Source organism: Phodopus roborovskii, unplaced genomic scaffold (genome assembly GCF_943737965.1).
Source record: "Phodopus roborovskii unplaced genomic scaffold, PHOROB, whole genome shotgun sequence".
NCBI lineage: Eukaryota > Metazoa > Chordata > Mammalia > Rodentia > Cricetidae > Phodopus > Phodopus roborovskii.
The window spans coordinates 3,350,851-3,370,494 of record NW_026126448.1 but is presented as its reverse complement, the minus strand read 5'-3'; the positions used below and the strand labels follow the sequence as shown (position 1 = coordinate 3,370,494).

Genomic DNA, 19,644 nt, shown 5'->3' with positions numbered 1-19,644 from the left:
TAACAACAGGTTGGCTCAAGGTGATATTAAATACTTTGGGAATTCAGAATAAGGATTGTTGGGTCTTACATTTTCAACTGTGTTTACAGAAAAAAAAAAGATACAATCAATAGTTCATATTCCTGAATGACTCTTAACTCTCTGCACAGGTCTAGAGAGAGCTCATATCTACCTCTGAGGATGAATTCAACTTAGAAACAGTAGTGACAGCACAAGGCAATAACAACCAGCAATCTTGGGGATGTGCTGGCCACAAACTTAGTGAAAGGTCGTTCCTCTTGATGGATAAGTGCTTATACTGTCCCCTCCTTCCAGTGTCCTTCCTTACCTGTAACTTGGATGCTTCTAATCAATCTTTTCAAATCAGTCTCATCTCAAGTATCACATCTCTCCACCCCCCCCAAAAAAAACACTCTCTCTTTCTCAATATTATAACGCCAACTGTTCTCAGCTATTACTGTTAATTCCTGATAAAGCCCAAGCCCTGGCTGCTGCTTTGGTTATCATTTCTCTTGCATCTGTAGATTGTTATGAGTAGGTTTTCCTCCAACCTGGGCCCACCGCTGCGCCAGCCCCAAATAATACACAGAGACTCTGTATTTGATATAATTCTGTTGGCCAGTTACTGGTTTCTTATCGGCTAGCTGTGTCTTAAATGTTAACCCATTTCTACTAATCTAAGTACTTCCACGTGGTCTTATCTTACCAGAGAGAGGGGCTGGCATTCTTCTCTCTCCGTGCTCCATCTTGAACTCCTCCCTACTGGGCCCAGGGAAAAAAACCTACTCATAACAGTAGATTTTAAGGTTATGGGTATAAAAGTTTTTTTCCAAAATGGTGAGATACAATCAAGTTTGATCCTGTTTGATGTACATCACCAATATGGCAGATTAGAACTAACAGAAGTGAAAACTTGAAGATAGAGCTATAAAACCCAGATTTTTTTTGTGAACATGGTGGTAAGTCAGGGTGGATGGTCAGTGCACAAATCAGCACGTGCTCAAGAACCCAGACCCAGCAGATACTTCAGTGGCTCTAGAGTCACAAGGGCTCAACTGCTACTCTCTAAACACATAATCTGACTTGGAAATGCCTGCTTCAGAGAAATGCAAAGATTTAAGTAATAAAGTTAAGTTAAAGTAAAGTTAAGCAATTGGCCCCATAGTAGATATTCAATATGTCTCCTATTTTCTTCCTGATGTAGTAAATGGCACTCAAATGAACTAAAACTGTTGTGAGCATTGGGATTAAGATAAATATAACTTAGAACCTTTGAATCCTTCTAATAGAAGGGATCTTGTGGGCCAGTATTGCCCCCTCTGTGCGTAGTTCTGGTTATCAATACTCCTCAAGGCACCCTACGTCTTTATAAACCATTCTTTGAAAGTTCTTTATTATCCTCCTAAAGCCAACATCCCCCAAACTTGCTTCTTCCTCCTGATCTTTTTCTCTTCTCTTTGGCCACACTAAGAACATTTATGGTTTTCCATGACAGCCTTTCAATTGTGAGGTACTGGAGTATCTCTGCTGTGGGCTAAACATCGACAGGTTTTCTGGGGTGTCTTACTGAGTCTGGTTCCTGACATCACACCAACTTTCTCTAGGAATGGAGGAGGCCCGGCTTCTCTTCCTTGCCCCTTTTTCTTTGGTCTGTAGGAGACTGAAAGTGGGTAAGAGGAAGTAAATACTCATGACAATAGGAAATACTCAGTCATACATTCACTCTGCAAATGTCTCCTGGCTAACTAACAATGCCAGAACTCTTTGAAGTCCAAGAGACAAAGATGAAGGAGACATCAGCTTGGTCTCACGTTGCTCCCAGTCTAATGGGGGACACTCATTAAATGGTAATTTGAAGGGCTCAGAAGATAGCTAAAGTAACCAAGTGCTTACCTTACAAGCACAAGGCCCTGAATTTGATCACCAGAATCAATAGTAAAAACAAAAACAAAAACAGACATACCCGGGAATGATAGCATACATTTATAAGCCCAGTGCTAGGGAGGTGGAGACAGGTGCATCCCTGGGCTTACTAATGAACCAACCTAGCCTACTAAGAATAGGCTGCTAAAATACAGATAAAGAAACAATGGATGGTTCCTGAGGAGCAACATGAAGGATTTCACAAGCTTACTCACAAATATATGTACCCACACACATACAAACATACATACACAGGTGAGGTGGGTTTTGATATTGGTATTGGTTTTTTGTTTTGTTTTGTTTTGTTTTGTTTTTTGAGAGATGCTTTTGAAAGGGGGTGTCAGTCAGAGGGAAGGGCCAGCATGGTTTTATGCTGTCTCTGTCAGCAGTAGGAACTGTGGTGCCTGCTCCTGTTGTCAATGATTTGACAAGTGGGATATGATCTGCCTTCACTCCTGTGGTATCTCCAACACAGAGTGTATTCCTGCTTCTGACCTTTGAACACAATTCTCTCTCTGCTTAGAATGCCCTCCCTCAGATAGAACCCGGTAACTGTCCATCTTTTCTCTCAAGTCTCTGTTTATATCCCCTGATTAGTGAGGTCTTCTCTGACCATCCCAATAAAAATTTGCAGCCATGTCCCACCCATGCTGTTTATTTTCTCCCTAGGACTCACCACCGTCTAACAAACTTTATATTCTGTCTATATGTCTTCAATGTCTTCCCTGCTCTCAGTCAAAATACAAATTCAATAATGGCAGAAACAGAGGTGTGTTGCTGTTTTCTTCTGTTTCCAGGGAACATAACTGTACCTGACGCAAGGTGGGTGCCCAATAAATGCCTTCAGGATAAACTTGGATTTGGGATTCAAGTTGGGATGTCATCACTCTGGAGGGTAAACCCTCTCAAACACTGCCCTTTATACAAAGCACCTCTGGATGCCTCTTCCTTCAGGAATCCTCCCCTACTCTACTTAGTCAGCATTAGTGTCCAGTGTATTTCTTTGTTTATTCTGGGTATCATTGGTTCTGGGACTTGTATTTTCTCTTCACATAGGAGTATCCTAAAGCCAGGAACGTCTCAGGTGCCACCCAGAGTGTCCAGCTTGTAGCAAAGTGCCTGTTCCATGAGAATTTGTGTGCCTATTGCATATTGTTTGCTCCAGTGCAAAAGACAAGCATCAGCATCATTTTCCACCTTTGAAGAAGTTAGGCCTTATGGAGAAGATAATGTCACCTAGACACCAGTGAAAAGTAACACCTCCTGGTGCGCAAGAAGAAAGACACAATACCTACTAAGTGTCTGCTAAAGGCCAGACACTTTACGTGAATTGTCATCACATATAAAGTTCTTATTAGCATCTTGAAGAAAGGAATATTAGTAGTATCTTCAAAATCAGAATACCAAAACAGAGTCAAAATAAGAATTAAAGTTTTGGAGCAAAAAAGAAATAGCTTATATTAAGAAAACTTGAGAATTCTCTCATGGGAGCTTGCCTTCCTTGTTCCCATTTCTTAGATATGTGGCTTTCCCAGAGACCAAAGCTTGGAGAGGTTAATATCCTATAGCCATGGTCACATGACAGAATTTGAAACTGAGATTGAGACCCACATCTAATCCAACTGAGTATCATTCTTCAATGAGCATTTGAGCTCACTGAAGGATCTCAAGGATGTAAATGCTGACTCAGGAGGTCAAAGTGGGACCTGAGGGTCTGCATTCCTCACAGAACCTAAATGATGCCAGTGAGGCTGCTATAGAAACTTTGTTTGAAGTCGCAACAATGGTTAGTCAAAGGCAACTCTGTCAAAAGAAATGCCCTGACTTTTTGGAAAATCCACTAGGTTTCCAATACAAAAGCTGAGCTTTCAGGCTGACCAACACTGTTAAATCCCCTGAGGATGGATAGAGGGAAGACAGCCACAGTTTCAGGACTTCTTGGTACCTCTGTCAGAGTGAAAGCCCTAGTGAGAGAAAATGTGCACCCTCAAGACTTACCAGAGGCCAGACCCTTCGAGGCACTTGAGTTGAGGCCAACTGCTGTGGAGAGAAAGCCTGATCTGGAGTGTCACTAAAAGGGTTCAATGCAGGACTAACCCTACAGCCTACCAGCTCCTTGACTTTGGATAAGTTATTTTACCACTTCTTAAGCCTCATTTTTCCATATGTGTACCATGGGCCCAATGATGCCCACTTCATATGGGATTAAATGAGGTGACATGAGCACAGTGCCTGGCACAAAGTGTCACTGAATAAATTATAGCAGCTATTAGTCCCCCGTGTTCATATAATCCTCACAGTGATCCTTTGATTACGAGGATTAGAAGATTATCTCTCTTTTTCCAGACAAGGGAAAAGAAGCTTAAATGACTTAGCCAAGGTTATACAGCAAGTGTAGTTATGGGCCACACACAAGTTTGTATATGCAGTAGCAAGCACACTCTCTCTGCCTCTCTTTTGGGTATGTTCAGACACACTCTTGGAAAGACATCTCTGAACCAGCGGTGTGGGCATTTTGAGATTCAGAAATGAATGCTGCTAACCTGGTGTGTGAATTATCACCAATCAGGTGATCATGAGGTGACTGGGGACTTTATCAGGTGCTCTGAAACCAGGATTTCAGCTTGAGCTAGGGGTTCTGATGGTCACAAAAATCCCTTACTCAACTTAGAAGTTTTCATCAACAGCAACTGCCCATCTGGCTGCCCCCTCAGGGGCCCTGCAGATGAGATGAGTCTGTGTGATGTTTCCAGAGAAGACTGGTTCTCACAAGGAAAGAGCAAAGTGTGCAAATTGGCAGTACAGAAATGCTGAGGCTCCTTCAGGCAGCGTTTCTGCTGCTGTTGTCAGCCATGAGGTCAGAACAATCCTAGGACCCTGCAGAGCAAGGAAAGTCCGTAGACAACAGGGCATTTTAATGAGCTGTGATTGGACAGTTTCTAGAGCTTGAATGCGGTAAAAACGCTCAACACAAACTACGTAAAACACTTTACTTTTTCTGAAATGAGTCAAAAAAAAAAACTCTCAGTTGTTAGTAATATCTTACTTTATGACAATGGCAAATAGGATTCAGAGCCAAAAGATCAGCAACCTATGGTCCAAGAGCCAAGTTTGGCCACTGGTTTTCTAGGAAAAGTTATATTGGACTACAGCTGCTTTGTTCAGATAGTGTCCCTGAGTGACATACAGTGGCATGGCTGTTGTGACAAGAACTGTGACCCACCAAACCCAAATCATTCACATTAAATGTGAATGTACCCTACACATTAAAACAAACAAGCAAAAGCCTACTCAGATCTAGATGCAGATGCAATTCAGTTTTGTGATGTTAGGGGAAATCACAGTTTTCTCTAACCTTCGGTTAGATACTTTTCTCTCTTCACATAGATGTGAAAATCAAATGTAATAAAGGATAGTCGGGAGAGCACTTTATACAATCACAATCACTGTGGATTTGGGCTGGAGCAGCTTCTGCCATTCATGTGATCTGTGTTTAAGGAGGACACTCTCCACCCAGTGCCAGTCTCTCCTTCCTCATGAATGCAAATGTTATCCCCCAGTTACTTCCTCTTTGCCTCTTCCTCCAATTATTCAAACATGTAGGGTTAGTACAAATGCATGCAGTGCTTCTAGTACTGCTTAAACACTTGCCAAGGACCTACTGTGCTCAGAGATGTAATCTTGCCTGCTCTAATTCTTGTGAAAAGGGAGAGGTTCATTATAAAAATCTATCTCCAATAGAAATGTTTCCTATTATAGTAGAGGACACATAGCAAGAGGAAATATTCTTTTTGAGTGTATGCAAGTGCTCATGCTTTATCAAAACAGAAGTACTCAGGTTCAGATTCAAGAAAACAGCTTTTTTTCTCTTGTAAACTACATTTTGAATTCTAAGTTTCTACCCCAAACTACCTATAATTCTACCCCAAACTACCATGCTTGAAGTGGAGATGCTTTCCCCTGCCAACTGGACAGGACTGCTTGAAGCTGATCAGATGTAGGCATCAAGATACTGTAGCCTAAAATTTTAGAGGCAGGCTTCCTTTTAACACTATGTTATTTCTTAAATAAAGGTTAATTTAGTAAGTATGAACTGGATGGCTGTTCAACTTGTGATCAAAGCAAACAAACTTAGAACAAAAATCAAGTTTAATATTCTGTTCTTAAAGTATTGTTGCTGTATCTATATGCCCAAATGTTGTTACCATTGATAAAGAGAAAAGATGTCACTATTTGAAAAAGGAGAAAAGAGAAAATGTTATCTATGGATTACAGATATGTATGCACATGCTCCCAGACGCAGACTGTGTCCCCTGAGCCCTCTCAGCATGGCAACTCCCTCAGTCCCAATGGAAAAAAGCATTGACACTCTTTATGAATGTATTCCATCCATATTTGCCCATGTATGCGTAAGTACAGAACTACTGAACCAAAACCCACCACCAATGGCCACCAAACTTGCTCATTTTGCTCTCCCCAACTATTAAAACCAGTTTCTTTAAAAAAAAATGTAGCTTGGGTTTTTTGTGATTTTATTTTTTTCTTTTTAATAATTTCTGCTCTGGAACTTAATCTTCTCCAGGGCATTTTAAAAAGAGAACACTTAGATCCATGAAGCGTTTTTATTAGACAAAGCTGGACTCCTGCGATGCTGGGAGGCATATGTGAATAAAGCCTGTCCGTGAACTAGGCTAACCGCAGGTAGCTTCATTGTGCTGCTGAGTTACCTCCTATCTTCCCATTCACAGCCGAGTTCCTCCATCTCTGGCCTCATCTTCAATGCAGTGTTTTAGAGTCTGCAGATTATTTTGTATCAAGGAGAATCTTCCTTTGTGAAATTACATTGTTCTGGGTTTTGATTTTCCCTGAAGAATTGTTTTTCTTGCTGCTAAATGAAGTCTCTAAACCTGGGAAGGGTGATGATAGCACAGTAGTGCTAATTATAGTCAGGAGCCAGGGTGATTGTTGATTGGGAAATGATACAGGCTGGTGGGTTGATGTCACACATCTTGCTGGACTATAATCTTTTCACTCACTTGACCTTCAGAACCTCCTGGAACCTAAGCCTGAGTTTTCCTTCCTCCAGAAGTAAAGATCTAAAAACAGATAAATTTAGAGTGCAAAAACTATACTCACTATTACCTATCTTGACACCCATTTATATATAAGTAATTTTACAAAGAAAGAAAGTATAATGGGAACATACACCACACATATATTTCATCACCGTGAAGAATACAGAAACTTTTCAGGGTGAGTCAGGTCTACTGTTAATAGTAAACCAGCGAATGTTTTATTTGTATTTTTTATATTCTATTGTAATCATCTAAAAATTACATTAGGCTGGAAAATGACCCATTCAACCAGTTTCCTAGAACTTCTATAACAGTTTTGTCATAGACATAATTGCTTTAAAATGTCCTTTAGAAGCAGTTCAACTTGGTGCGTGACTAGTTTTTTTTTTTTAAGATGATTATAGGAATATTATATATGCAAGATAAATATGACAGAAATTTGCATTATGAAAATGGATTTAATTAGGTGAATTTCATTAGGCTTGATGAGGATAAATGAAATTTTAAACCAATGAAATTAGTCTCTTGTATTTTTGCATTTGCAAAATAGAGTTTCTGGGAACATATGGCAGGGTCTTATAATACCCACAACTCTCTCTCTTTTTACTCTTATACACACACACACAACACACACACACACACACACACACACACACACACACCAAACTTACAGGATAAAATGAAAAGAGAAGGGTCACAATAGCTGGAGTGTGCCCCATGCCTCACACTCTCTCCTCCCTCCTAGGTCACTAACTCTGACTGGTGACAAGCCTATCTAGCAAAGTTTGTCTCTGTCTTTCCTATTCTTCGGAAACAAAGGAGTGTCCTGGTGAAGATGTTACCTTTGGGGTTTCCGTTAGATGAGCAAATGTCACTGAGATTCCTCTCTGCTCCCTATGCTTCTGTCCTGTAACAATAAAAAGATACCCATTTTCTGATCCAGAACCTAAGTTGTTTTCCCAGGTTCCCTCCTACAACCAACACAAACACAGACATTTACCAGCAAAACAGAAGCTGTTGGAAACATTTTTTTTTTTTTTTTTTTTTTTTTTGGCTGCTAAAATGGTCTGCTGTCACCGGGATGTGGCAGGCTTTTTGCTGTTTTATCTCCCAGCCCTGGCCCCAGTAGGCTAAAGAGAGCTTTATGTAATCAGTCTTCCCTGACTTGTGATATCCTGTCATTTTCCTCTCCTTCGGCTCTGCTGCCACCGCCCACAATCAATACCATTGCCTGAGAAGTTCAAGCTGGTTCTGCAGCCACCACAAGCTCTGTGTTTCTTAAAGGGTATGTCAGAAAATGTAAAGTTTCCTAATGATATTTCTGGCTGATGACACATGGCAGAGCTGATGGACTATTTATAATCAGTGGCACGATCACAAGTACATTATTTTTATTTCACTTAGGAGGGGGAGCCCTGTCACTTGCTACCTCTTTGTAGACAAGTTGATATCATCTCTACCTAAAGTAGCTAAATCCTCTTTGCGGAATGCATTTGTGCTTCACCCTTTATGTCAGGAGCACCTAGGTTCTTTCTGATAGAAACCCTTGCCTCCCCCCCCCCTTTTTTTTTCCCACCGTTTTTGGCTCCAGGGATGATGAGGGAAAAGAATGATTTGTAGCAACTGCTCTAAATTCTGGCCATGCATGCATGCTTCACTAAAAATGTCTCCAGTTCTCACTGCTCAGATCCTTCTACACCTCTGAGTGTGGGTGTGGCTGGCATGACCAAGGCAATAGACACAGCTCCTGAATCTAGCACTTGTCCCAATTTTACAGTACTAAGCAGAGTATAGAAATCCTTTGTTGAGCACCTACTATGGTCTATGTACTTAGTAGGCATTTTATGTATGTTACCTCAATAAACTCTCTCCAAATCTGCCGGAGGTAAGTGCTGTCATCTCCAGAGAAGAGATCTGGAGAGAATGGGCGGTAAATGACTTCTCTCCCAAATGCCCCAATTGGTAAGGGAAAGCCCTGAGACTCTAAGCAGATTTCTTTTAACAAACTGCATGCCATCTTTCTATTCCCTGGAACTGTCTTTTCTTGATTATGTTGACACTTGTGTATTTCAGGTATGAATATTTAAGGGCATTTATAGTTTCTAGTTTGGATAGTGAGTTCCAAGCCTATACCCCAAAAGAAAATTGGGATTAGAAACCTCTCATCCTAAACTGAATCCCAGTGAAAAGGAATCCCAGGCCAAAGGAGGGTTTTACACTGCAGTGGGAAGTGCTGCTTCTGTAAAGATACTGAGCTCTCTCTCTCTCTCTCTCTCTCTCTCTCTCTCTCTCTCTCTCTCTCTCTCTCTCTCCTCTCTCTCTCCCTCCCTCCCTTCTTCCCTCCCTCCTTTCTTCTCTCTGTTTATCTCTATCTGTTTCCCTCTCTTTTTTTAATATTTCCACAGGACAGAGTTTAGGGTATGGATTTGTTAACTATATTGATCCAAAGGATGCAGAGAAAGCCATCAACACTTTAAATGGACTCAGACTCCAGACCAAAACCATAAAGGTAAGAGGCAACGCATTAGCTTCTGATTTAGGAGATCCTGGTGAAATTTTAGTCTGTGGGTCTAGTAAGTCCAGGCTATGTGGGAGCCAGAAGTGGTATTCTTTATTTACTCAAGGAACAATTACTGTCCACTCTGCTAAGGGACATAAGCCATTACAAAATAGGGGGTGAATAGTGGAGGGAACGAACCAGGAACTGTGATATCTCTAACCAGAATGCAAATGTGGGGGGGGGGGGAGTGAGGGGTGAGGTCTGAGATTCATGGCTACACAAAGGAGACCTGCCAGCCTGACTCCACAGTTGGTCAGAAGCAAGCTGAAGAAACTGAGGCAGGAAAGCTGTCCCAGGTATGAATAGTGTCCTAAATTGGGATGGTGGTGATGAGGAGGATGGGAAGTAGGCAAAACCAAGTCAGGAGGTCTTATATGCTGACTGAACAGCTGGGCTTTTAGGAACCTTCCCTTGGAGAATGGGAAACAGAAAGTCAGTTGTAAATAAACACAGTACCATCAGAAGGGCAGCCACAATTAAATTGATGAAAATATACTTACAGAACAACAAAAAAGTAATCCAATAGTCTATAAATAATTAGGTTGAACAGATAACATCTCAAAAATATTTTCTTTAAATCAAAAAAGAATCAGTGGCCAGAGGCTACTTCTCCATGTAGGTAGGTTTCTGGGGCTGGACTGCAACTCTCTGACTTCAGACACTGCCTGCCTTGGGCATCTGGTGGTGGTCTCTTGGATGGAGCTGCCTGCCCTCAGCCTCCCTTCTCCTTCTTCCCCCACCTCCAGGCAGTATCCTGTTTAGGGGCAGCTGCCAGCGGATTAATGAGTCCCATCCTTCATAGCCTATTAAACTGCAGGGAAGTGTCTCCTGGGCTCTCTTATCCTCACGACAGCAGGTCTGACGCAAAGTAGGACAAAAGAGAAACCTCTCCCAGAATGGAAATCTATAGATGGCACCAGCTCTCCACATCTGAAAACACAAAACCAGAACTTTTTAGTTCAGCAAAACTACTTTTCTGACATCCGGGCTAACAACAGAGACTAGCAGAATAAGATAATATTGGCTGGAAGGAAATAAAACAACAACAAAACCTTTCTCTTTGGGGGATACTTTAGATGATTATTTTTCTTTTTAAGCAGCTTTGTTTATTTATTTATTTATTTTTGCAATTGTCTTTAGATTATTTCTTAAAAAAAAAAAAATTGCTTTCTCTGATCTCCTGTAGTCTGTACTATACAAAGACCCCTAAATAAGCCAGATTTAGCCTGCCTCTGACAAGGCTGAATCAGGTCCTAGGAATTCTCTAAGGGGGAAATAAAAGTTGTTTAATTATGGCATAATCCTAAGAGAGTCAGAAGATTAATTTCTTTCAAAGGAAAAACACACATATTTTTATACTTTAAGTCAAGAAACGTGTTGCTGTCACTTGATTCTGTTGTAGCCTTGCCTCCGTTGAGAGCTGTTTGTAGGATTGATTGATTTTTTTATATTATCCAGTTCAGCATTAGAATGTCAGATGTTTGTTTCTCCCTTGGCAGACACGCTGACCTTGAACTGAGAAAAGTACTTTCCTTTTCTTTATGGTTTTCTTAAAACCCAAACCCTTTTCCCGCTGCTTAGGATCAAATCACCAACTATCAGTCTGCCTTCTATTTTTTAGTCTTTCATGAGATCCCTGTGGTTTCCCCCAAAGACTGATTGACCCAGAGTTTCTAGTCTCAGATGGTTCTAGCCCATCATACCTTCAGATGCTTTATCTAAATGGATCTTGGAGACAAGGGACATTGATTATTTTCTTTCTGTGAAGAGCTTGTCTACTTCCTTCCCTTATCTCTATCCCCTCTCTGTCCTCCCACCCAGCCCAAGCTTCCCCCCACCTCCCCCCCCCCACATCAAAATGCTGGTAACACATTTGCACTTAGCAGAAATGTGGGCTTCTGAGACACTCTGGGATTCAAAATGCATGATGCCACTGCAGAATCAATAATTTCTATTCTCTACTATGAATGAAAATTTAATGTGCAAACCTAGGGATTTCATTCAGCCCTTTCATTAAAGCAGTTTATTTGCCATACTAAAAATTAAGTTTGAGTGATAGGTTCCTTTATTAACTTTTCTTCTCTTTCCTAAAGGGACACAGTGTTTAAGGTAAAAATCATATTAAAGGGAAGAAAAGAAGCAACTCCTTTTTGTGTGCTGTTAATAGTCTCATCATTTATTAATTTCTTAAAATTGCTTTTTATGCCTTTCAGGCCACTGTTTACTTCTCCTGCTTCAGTTTGCTTTGATAAGTGACATGAGATTTATCTCTTTACTCTTGACTCTCATGAAGGAATAGATAACTTGTCAACTGGAAAAAAAACAAACAAACAAAACAACCACACACATCATCTGTAGACGTATGCATCACAGGGATTTTGGGATCATCTAGTACAAGTTACAAACTTGGTCAAGTGTGCTCTTTGTCACATTTCTGATAGCACAGAGAACACACCACTTTAAGTGTGATACACAAAAGTATTTAGTGCCAGAAAACGAAGAGCTAGCAATGAGTTCAGGGCAAAGAGGGCAACTATTCCCTGATGATGGTGATGATGATGATGATGATGATGATGATGATGATGATGATGACGACGACGATGGTGATTCTGAAGATGTTTAATTCAGATCTTCAGTTGTTCAATAGAAACTGAATTCTAGATTTCTTTTATGGCAGATCTCCCAATTTTTAGAGGCCATAAACAAAAACAAAGAAAGAATTATGAAGGGAAACCAAGCAGAATATATATAGAAGTTGACCTTTGTAAACTAAGATTTAAATATGGCACCATTGCTTTTGTCAGATATCAGTGAATGTCCCACTACAAGGCTACTCAAGAGAGGTGTCCATAAAAAATGCTTTCCTGTCAGCAAAAATCAATTTCTCTTTTTATTAAGGATGCTGTAAGGGAGCACATGAACACTGAGGGCATGTGAACATCAAGGCCGGGTCTTTGGCAGAGAAAGGTCATGATGTGTGAATTATACCTGCAATGAGTAGCTGTGAATGAGAATTCAGAAGAATTGTTCTTTAGTTTAGACTTCTTTCAAGGGAGAAGACTCTACCTGGAGACCAGGCCTAGAGAGGTGAGGTATCCACACAGCTGTCAGTTTAGCATGTGTAAACATGAGCTAGAGAGGAAATGGCAATAAACAACAGTAATGCTAGCTTACTTGGAATGTTTACATTGTGCCCAATAGGATTCTAATCTTTTTAAACGCTTGTTACCATTTAATCTTTGAACTATCCCAGGAGTTAAGTGCTTTACATGCATCAGCTCTGTTTCTAAAAATAGCCCTGTAAGAAGTTGCTATTATCTCCTTTATGCTAATGAGGAAACTGAGGCCCAAAGAAGTTCAGGAGACAGACTTAGGATCACACAGTGGGTAAATGACAGTTGGAGTATTTTTTTTTTTAAACTTTATAAATAATTCTCTGGCAGTGGGTCCTTAGTGTTGGAATGTCAAACTGCCTGTTTGCCTAGCAGCATGTGAGCCTTGTGGGGGTATGTGGGTGGGTATTTTGGCTCTGCCAATACAAGGGTTAATTCCCTGGCATGGTAAGAAGATATAAAAAGCAAATAAATGAACTGTGTGCTTCCTCCAGATTCTTCGTAGTTGAACTTATGGTTCAGAACATTTGCCATTTACTTGGAGACAAACTGGACTTTAAATACCTCCTCAAGCCCTTACTTTCCCTAAGGCCTTCCATTTAAGTGAACCATAAATGGCAAGAGCCTAGAAATTCTCCCATCCAGGTGTTTCATGGGGCCACAGAGTAGTGTTTACCATGGGCATGTCACAGGGGTGATAATTTACCTCACTTAGAGCTTGGGGGTGCTTGCTATTTATTAGTTTTTCTAGTTTTGGGGGCTTTTTGTTTTGTTTTGGGGGTGTTTTGTGGTTGTTGTTTTCTTTTGTTTTTTTTCTACCAGACTCCATCAAGACTCTGAGAGCACTGGGAGAACAGGTTTTGAGTTATTGGCAGTGATTCCCTGATACCCCTTGACAACTGATGCCTATCCTAGGGGACTGAAAGAGCAGCTTCCGAATTTACACTGTCACTTTAGCCTCTTACTAAGAAATGCTCATTAAATCGGGATACCTTTGCTTCATCTCCTTGTCACATTAAGAACAAACAAAACTGGTGCTGGATGTACTTCCAGCACTCAGGAGGCTGAGGCAGAGAGATTATTATGAGTTCAAGGTCAGCATGGGCTTCACAGCAAAATGGAGGGGGCGCACAAGGAGAAGAGGGAGAAAGAGGAAAGAAAGGAAGAAAGGAAGGACCCTCAAAACAGGAGTGATCCAAGCAGGTTTGTGTTGCATTGATATTCAAGCTGCCCTGAGAAACTTTGGTAAAACATAGTCTAACTGGGACTTGAAGGCTTGGAATCACGTCTGCAAAGCCTTTCAGTGAGGGTCCTCCTCTTCAGGCTTTAACCTAAGTGTGAGAAGTAGGATTAGAGACATGTTTACTGCCTGCTCTGTCTCCTAGGTTCACTCCTGGCAAGTGTGCACATGCACATTTGGGGAGGGGACACTTAGCAATACAAGCTGCTGTGAGATAATAGAGTGGTTTCAGGATACAGGGGTTCCCCTTGGATGTTGGAAGGGAGATAGGGAGCTGTTCAGGGTGTAAGTGAGAGTCAGTCTGATCCAAATAAGTTCCGGGATGGTCCATCTGTTGATAGTGTGCCTTACTGGGTGTTTGGCCACAAACCAGCGTTTTGTAGGATGCTGTGGTAGGGTTTATTAGCCTTAGATTTTGGTTGTTTTTTCAGGGGAAGGGCATGTTTTTACTGCATAATATGGAATGTGTATATATGTATGTGGTATATGTACATATCTATATTTGGGGTTTTTCTTCATTGCATTGTGTGTTTATAAATGGCTTTATGACTTTTTCTAATAATGATAAAAGTACAACTGGATATAATAAACCATTTCCAGGGCAAAGGTCGTGTGCAAACAAGGGTGCCAGCAACCTCAGATTCTGAGGGTTGCCCTCAGCCATTCTGAGTGAACCCCTAAGAGCTGGCACTGTTGGAGGGAGGTGAGAAATAAGAAAGTAGTTATCACTAGACAGCAGCCCAGGTCTTCAGAGAACCCAACTAGGAACGAGGCTGCTGCAGAGAGCTCTTCTAAAGGCCTTTCCCTTCTTCTCAGGGGAGGACTGAGCTAGTAACTCTGCCTCTCCTGTAAGGATGCTGCTTAAGGATTTCAACATTTTCTCTTTCTTCTCCTAATTGCACTAGCAGTGCCTCTGGGGATCTCTCCACATTTGAGCTTTGCAGGCTCCCATTCACTCCACCATTTCTTTCCCTTGCCAGGGGTCATGGGCAGCAGAGCCTCCTCCCTCCCCACTTCCTCAGCTATCCACCTGCCTTGCTAAAGGCTTCTATTCTGCTGAGGCATCTTTTCTTTGCACTCAGCATAAGCAATTATTTCTCCTATCACGGCTCTTAATGCTTCCCAGAGAGTTAGCAGATCATTTTTTGCTGACGGATATCACCCTACCCAGAAATAATAGCCTGCCTGCCTCTATCTTGTTAATAATAATAATAATAATAATAAGGCACCACCACTGCATCTCAGAGGGTACCAGAACCCTTTGCTGCCAAGGTCAGCAAGGACACTGTGTCACTGAATCCCCAAGGAACGGACCAGGAATAGGCCATTGAAATTAAAGTTGTACCAGTTGTACTGGTTGCCAGCCTGTCTTTAGTGGGAACATGCATTTGCTGCTCTGATTCAGGTGCCCTGTTAACTTTCTTTGACTGAATAATTTCAAATCACACAGATATACAGGGTTGGAAATAGAAACAGTTCTGCCTTCTCAGCGCACTGAACTTGATAGGATCCCAACATCTTGAAGGTCATTTTCAGTGTCCTTGGTCTGGATTACAAAAGAAAATTGAACAGGTACAAGTTGTGGGCACACTCAAGTTTTTAGAAGTGCTTGGGTGGAGTTTGAGGGCATTTGCAAATGCAAAAGAAGCCAATGGTTTACTGTGAGCTCCTCAAAACAAATCACAGAAACATGAGTACACATGTGCAAGCACACATACAGAGAGGGGGGGGAGAGAGAGAGACAGACAGAGAGAGGGAGGGAGGGGGAGGGGGAGGGAGAGAGCACTCCACATTAGAGGAAGCAGTGGACCTCTCTTGCCCAAGTTCACCAGATGCCGTGTATCCCTTTTCATCTCCCTGTTTCAAAGAGCGTTGGCGTTCAAATGCTGTCCAGAGGTGAGTGACAAAGATAAAAAGAGGGCAGTGCACTCATATAGCTACCCCATAATGGCTACTGTTCCACTCTCCTGGAAAGAAAATTTTGCAGTGAGGCTAAGACATTGTGTCAACTTTACATTAAAAATAGCTGGGAAGAAAACCTATATAGCTATCAGTATAGTAAAGGTCTTGGATAGAAGAGAGCCCTTCATCACCAGAGCCATTCAAATGGAACCTGTCTGGATAATGTTCCAGCAGGAATTCTGACTCGATGTGCCTGTATGACCTCCTAGCTCTGAGATGCTAAAACTTTGCATTGTTTTTGTGCCTAAAGCTGCTTGGTTCAATGTAGTCGCCACTAACTCCATATGGCAATTTGAGTTAATTAAATAAAAGTTTAGTTTCTTAGTCACATTCAGACTGTTTGAAGTGCTTAGTAGCTATGTGTAGCTAGTAGTAGTTACCAAAAAACCTTAGGGGTATCAAATGTTTTTCTGATTCCAGAAAGTTCTGTGGGATGATGCTGACCTAGGACATCTATGACCCTGAGGATTAAAGAGTCAGTTCTACATAGTATTTATGAGACTCAGGGCAAGGCTACTCCTCTGTTAAAGATCATGGAGCACCCAGCTCTCCTTCCCTTCCCCTTGTTGTCCATTCAAAAGAACTCTGAGTTAAGATAGCCAAGCCCTAGCTCTGTTATAAAACTATATGGGATGACCTCTAGCAGCTCACTTCCCTTCTTCAAATGTATGTCCTCTTTGGAGATGGTTTTTCCCAGCTAATAGTCTAATAAAATATTACAGCATGACCATTCCAACTTGGTACCTTCCCAAGAAGAGTGATAGTTTGTGCCAAGAACATGGGTTTTATTTCACTGTCCAAGTTGGTGTGGAAAGATCCCACAAATTTGAGTCATATCCGCATCTGTCTTAGTTCAGATGGCCTTGGCAAAGTAATTGATCTCACTGCACCAGAGTCTATCATCTGGAACATGGAAATACTATTTTTGTTTGTTTGTTTGTTTGTTTGTTTTATGTGTAAGCAATCATGGCTTCCAGTGAGTGATCAACAAATGCTCCCAGGGATAAAGGTGGGTAGGGTTACCTCAAAGGTGAATGACAGAGGCAGAGAGGAAGTGGGTAGAACCCATCCAACTGTTTTGGGGGTGCAGTACAAGAGTGAATCTCACTCTTACTGAGGCACAGACAACAGAGTCAGGAGTCCGGGATGGTAGGAAGTACTGTGGAGTTTCCAGGCAGCTGCAGCACTCCTACCAGTCTTCCATGAAGCAGGAGGTAGGAATTGCAGTTTAGTGGAAAAGAATCTGCAGCTCCATGTCTGGAATCTGATCTTCCCCTAATCACAATGAGAAAGCTCTCCCACATCTCACCCACTTAGGGGCTCTAGTCAGACAGAGAGAGCCTTGAGCTGAGCATGTGCCTTTGACAGTCTGGTAGATTTACCTTGTTGTGAGCTGAACCTGTTACTTCTAAGCCGTCTCTCCAGACCAGCCTGGTATATTTTTAAAAAGAAGTCTCAAGGCACATAAATCTATCATCACAACTTTCCTAAAAAGACATCTCCCCTACTGTGTATTAGATATGCTTATGGGACCTTTAGATACTCCTAACTGCAGCTCCGTACTTCTTTCTTTCCATTGAAGTCAGCTCCTGGGAAAGTATACGAAATCCGTTCACGAAAGTTTAATTGAGACTAACATTTAGTTTCAGTTGAGCTCCTGCCCTAGTAAAGCTTTGAAACTAGAAGTGAAAGTAAGTGTGCTGAGTTTGCCATGATGTGCAACCTGATGGGGCAGGTCAGGTATTAGGCAGAAGACTGTGATGGGAGGTAGGGTCTGATAGCTGTGGCCACTGAGACAGACACTTCCCATAGCATTCAAGGAAAGAGTAGCTATGTATGCCTGGGCCTCAAAGAGGACATTGCTAGGCCTAGAAGGGTAATCGGGAATTCATTTTGCCAGGAGGATAAACGCACAGCAAGAACAAAGACATGGAAGTAGAAACTTTCAATACACATCCAGAAACCTGTGGCTATGATTTTTTTTGTCTGAACTGAAGCATAGGTGCACGTAGAGGTCAGTGGGAGGTGTGAGGCTGGGCCACATGCCAGGGCCAGGTGCACTGAATACCTCGGTAAAAGATTCCGACTTCCATCGCTAGGTGTTTAAGACACATTGGAGAGCTCTGAACAGGGAAAAATGTCATGGGAACAAACTGCGTCTGAGATGTTACCATGAGGCTCTACCCCGAATATTCTTTCAGAATAGCATTATCGGTGGCAGGTACAAAGAAAAACATAAAGGATGGAGCCACAAAAGCAGACACCTGTCATGTTTACGAGGAGGGCTGCACCCACAGGCACAGAGGTAAACCAATCCTCATAATCAAAGTTGTTTCCAGGAGCCAGCTGGCTGCTCTCTGCTCTCCCTGTTCCCACAGGTGGGATTACAGGTCCCTAGAAGGGCTTGCTCATAGAAGCCCTGGCCCCTCTAGAGTCTGCTCTCTGCTGCCATTCTTCTGGTTTCTTTAGAATGAATGTTCCCTAGGGATCTTCCTGCTCCCTAGGGGAGTTTGTATTCACTCAGAGAATAGGGTGTTACAACAGACTGGGGAAAATCTGTAGTTTGATCTTCAAATAATGAAGTTGTATGCATCTCCTTGGCTAGACTAGCAGTCCTGCATGTCAGGAACTGTTTCATAAATTTTAGCTCTCCCATGTCTAGAATAAGGACTGTTTACATAGCAATCCTGCCAAAGTCATAGTTTATTGAGCACTTACTTTGGGGCCAACCTTTGTGCCTAGGAATCTTACACGCAAATAGTTCTCTTAGAGAGTTGTGAGCTTCATCACTCAAGTGATGTCACTCAGAAAGGCACAAAGTCACACATCTGGAAAGCCAACAGGATTCACAGCTAAAGCTCAGCACCAAAGCTGGTCTTAATCTCTACATTATTTTCCATTATATATTGGGATTTCAGTTAAAGTAATCCAAGTATATGCTTTGAAGTAACTTATTTCAAAGTGTGGTTGCCCAATATGCTAACCAGCACCTGTCAAGGAAGAAGGCTGGTAAAAACAGGATGTCCCTGAAATCTAGAAGGAAGAGCTTTGCAGCAGCCAGTGATGGCCAGGAGTAGTTGTCACCTTTGCATTCTCGGAAATGTCCATGGTAGATACTGAGCCCTTCTTGGGCTCCTACCGAATTTTTAGGGTCACTTCTAGCACCAAGGCTCTCGAGTTTGTTATTATTATTGTGTCCATTTTGTAGTGGATAGGAGGACTTTAAACTCACAAGGAGAGAGATCAAGGGCATGTGGAAATGTTGAAACTCTCTGACAGAATTGTCTGTGAAGCCAGCCATCCAGTCACATGCCTTTGGGCCAACCTTACCCAAAGAGGAGTGGCTTCTTCACTCACAGCTTTGTCTAGAACAAGAGCTGTGCTGGCCTAGAAATGCCAATCATCTTGTGCGAGATTCTGGATGAATGATATGAGCGAGATCTTAATGGTTCAAGGCAAGAGAAATTCTCCAGGGCACTGTCTGTAGCATTGGAAACCCTGAACTATAGACAACCAGCTCAAGAGGGTCAACATGCTATCAATAAAGTCCCTCTGCAGGGGCTGAAGGTCACCATTTTGGGGACAGGTTACAATTTAGCAAAGGGCCTGACATTTGCAGTCCTTCTGCTGGAGTTTAACAAAGGTTTGAGGAAAATTGAACTTTTGGGGTCTGGGGTTGAGATGTCAGACTGAGCATATCATTTTCCTATCCCTTTTACTTGGTCCTCTCCTCAGAGATACTGCACAGAGGTCTAAAAGGACAATAAGCTG

The 19,644-nt window shown here is 41.9% G+C and overlaps 1 protein-coding gene across 8 annotated transcripts in view; it reads left to right on the top strand.

Moving 5' to 3' along the window:
• The window catches only part of Elavl4 (ELAV like RNA binding protein 4), a 134,300-nt gene that overhangs the window by 102,274 nt on the left and 12,382 nt on the right, over window positions 1-19,644 (top strand). For 7 of the 8 annotated variants that reach the window (XM_051188461.1, XM_051188459.1, XM_051188458.1 and 4 more), the window contains exon 3: window positions 9,404-9,507. In XM_051188461.1, the coding sequence (XP_051044418.1) occupies window positions 9,404-9,507 (104 nt within the window). Of the gene's footprint in view, window positions 1-8,222; window positions 8,379-9,403; window positions 9,508-19,644 lie in introns of those variants that run through there. The other variant, XM_051188465.1, reaches the window with a different exon arrangement.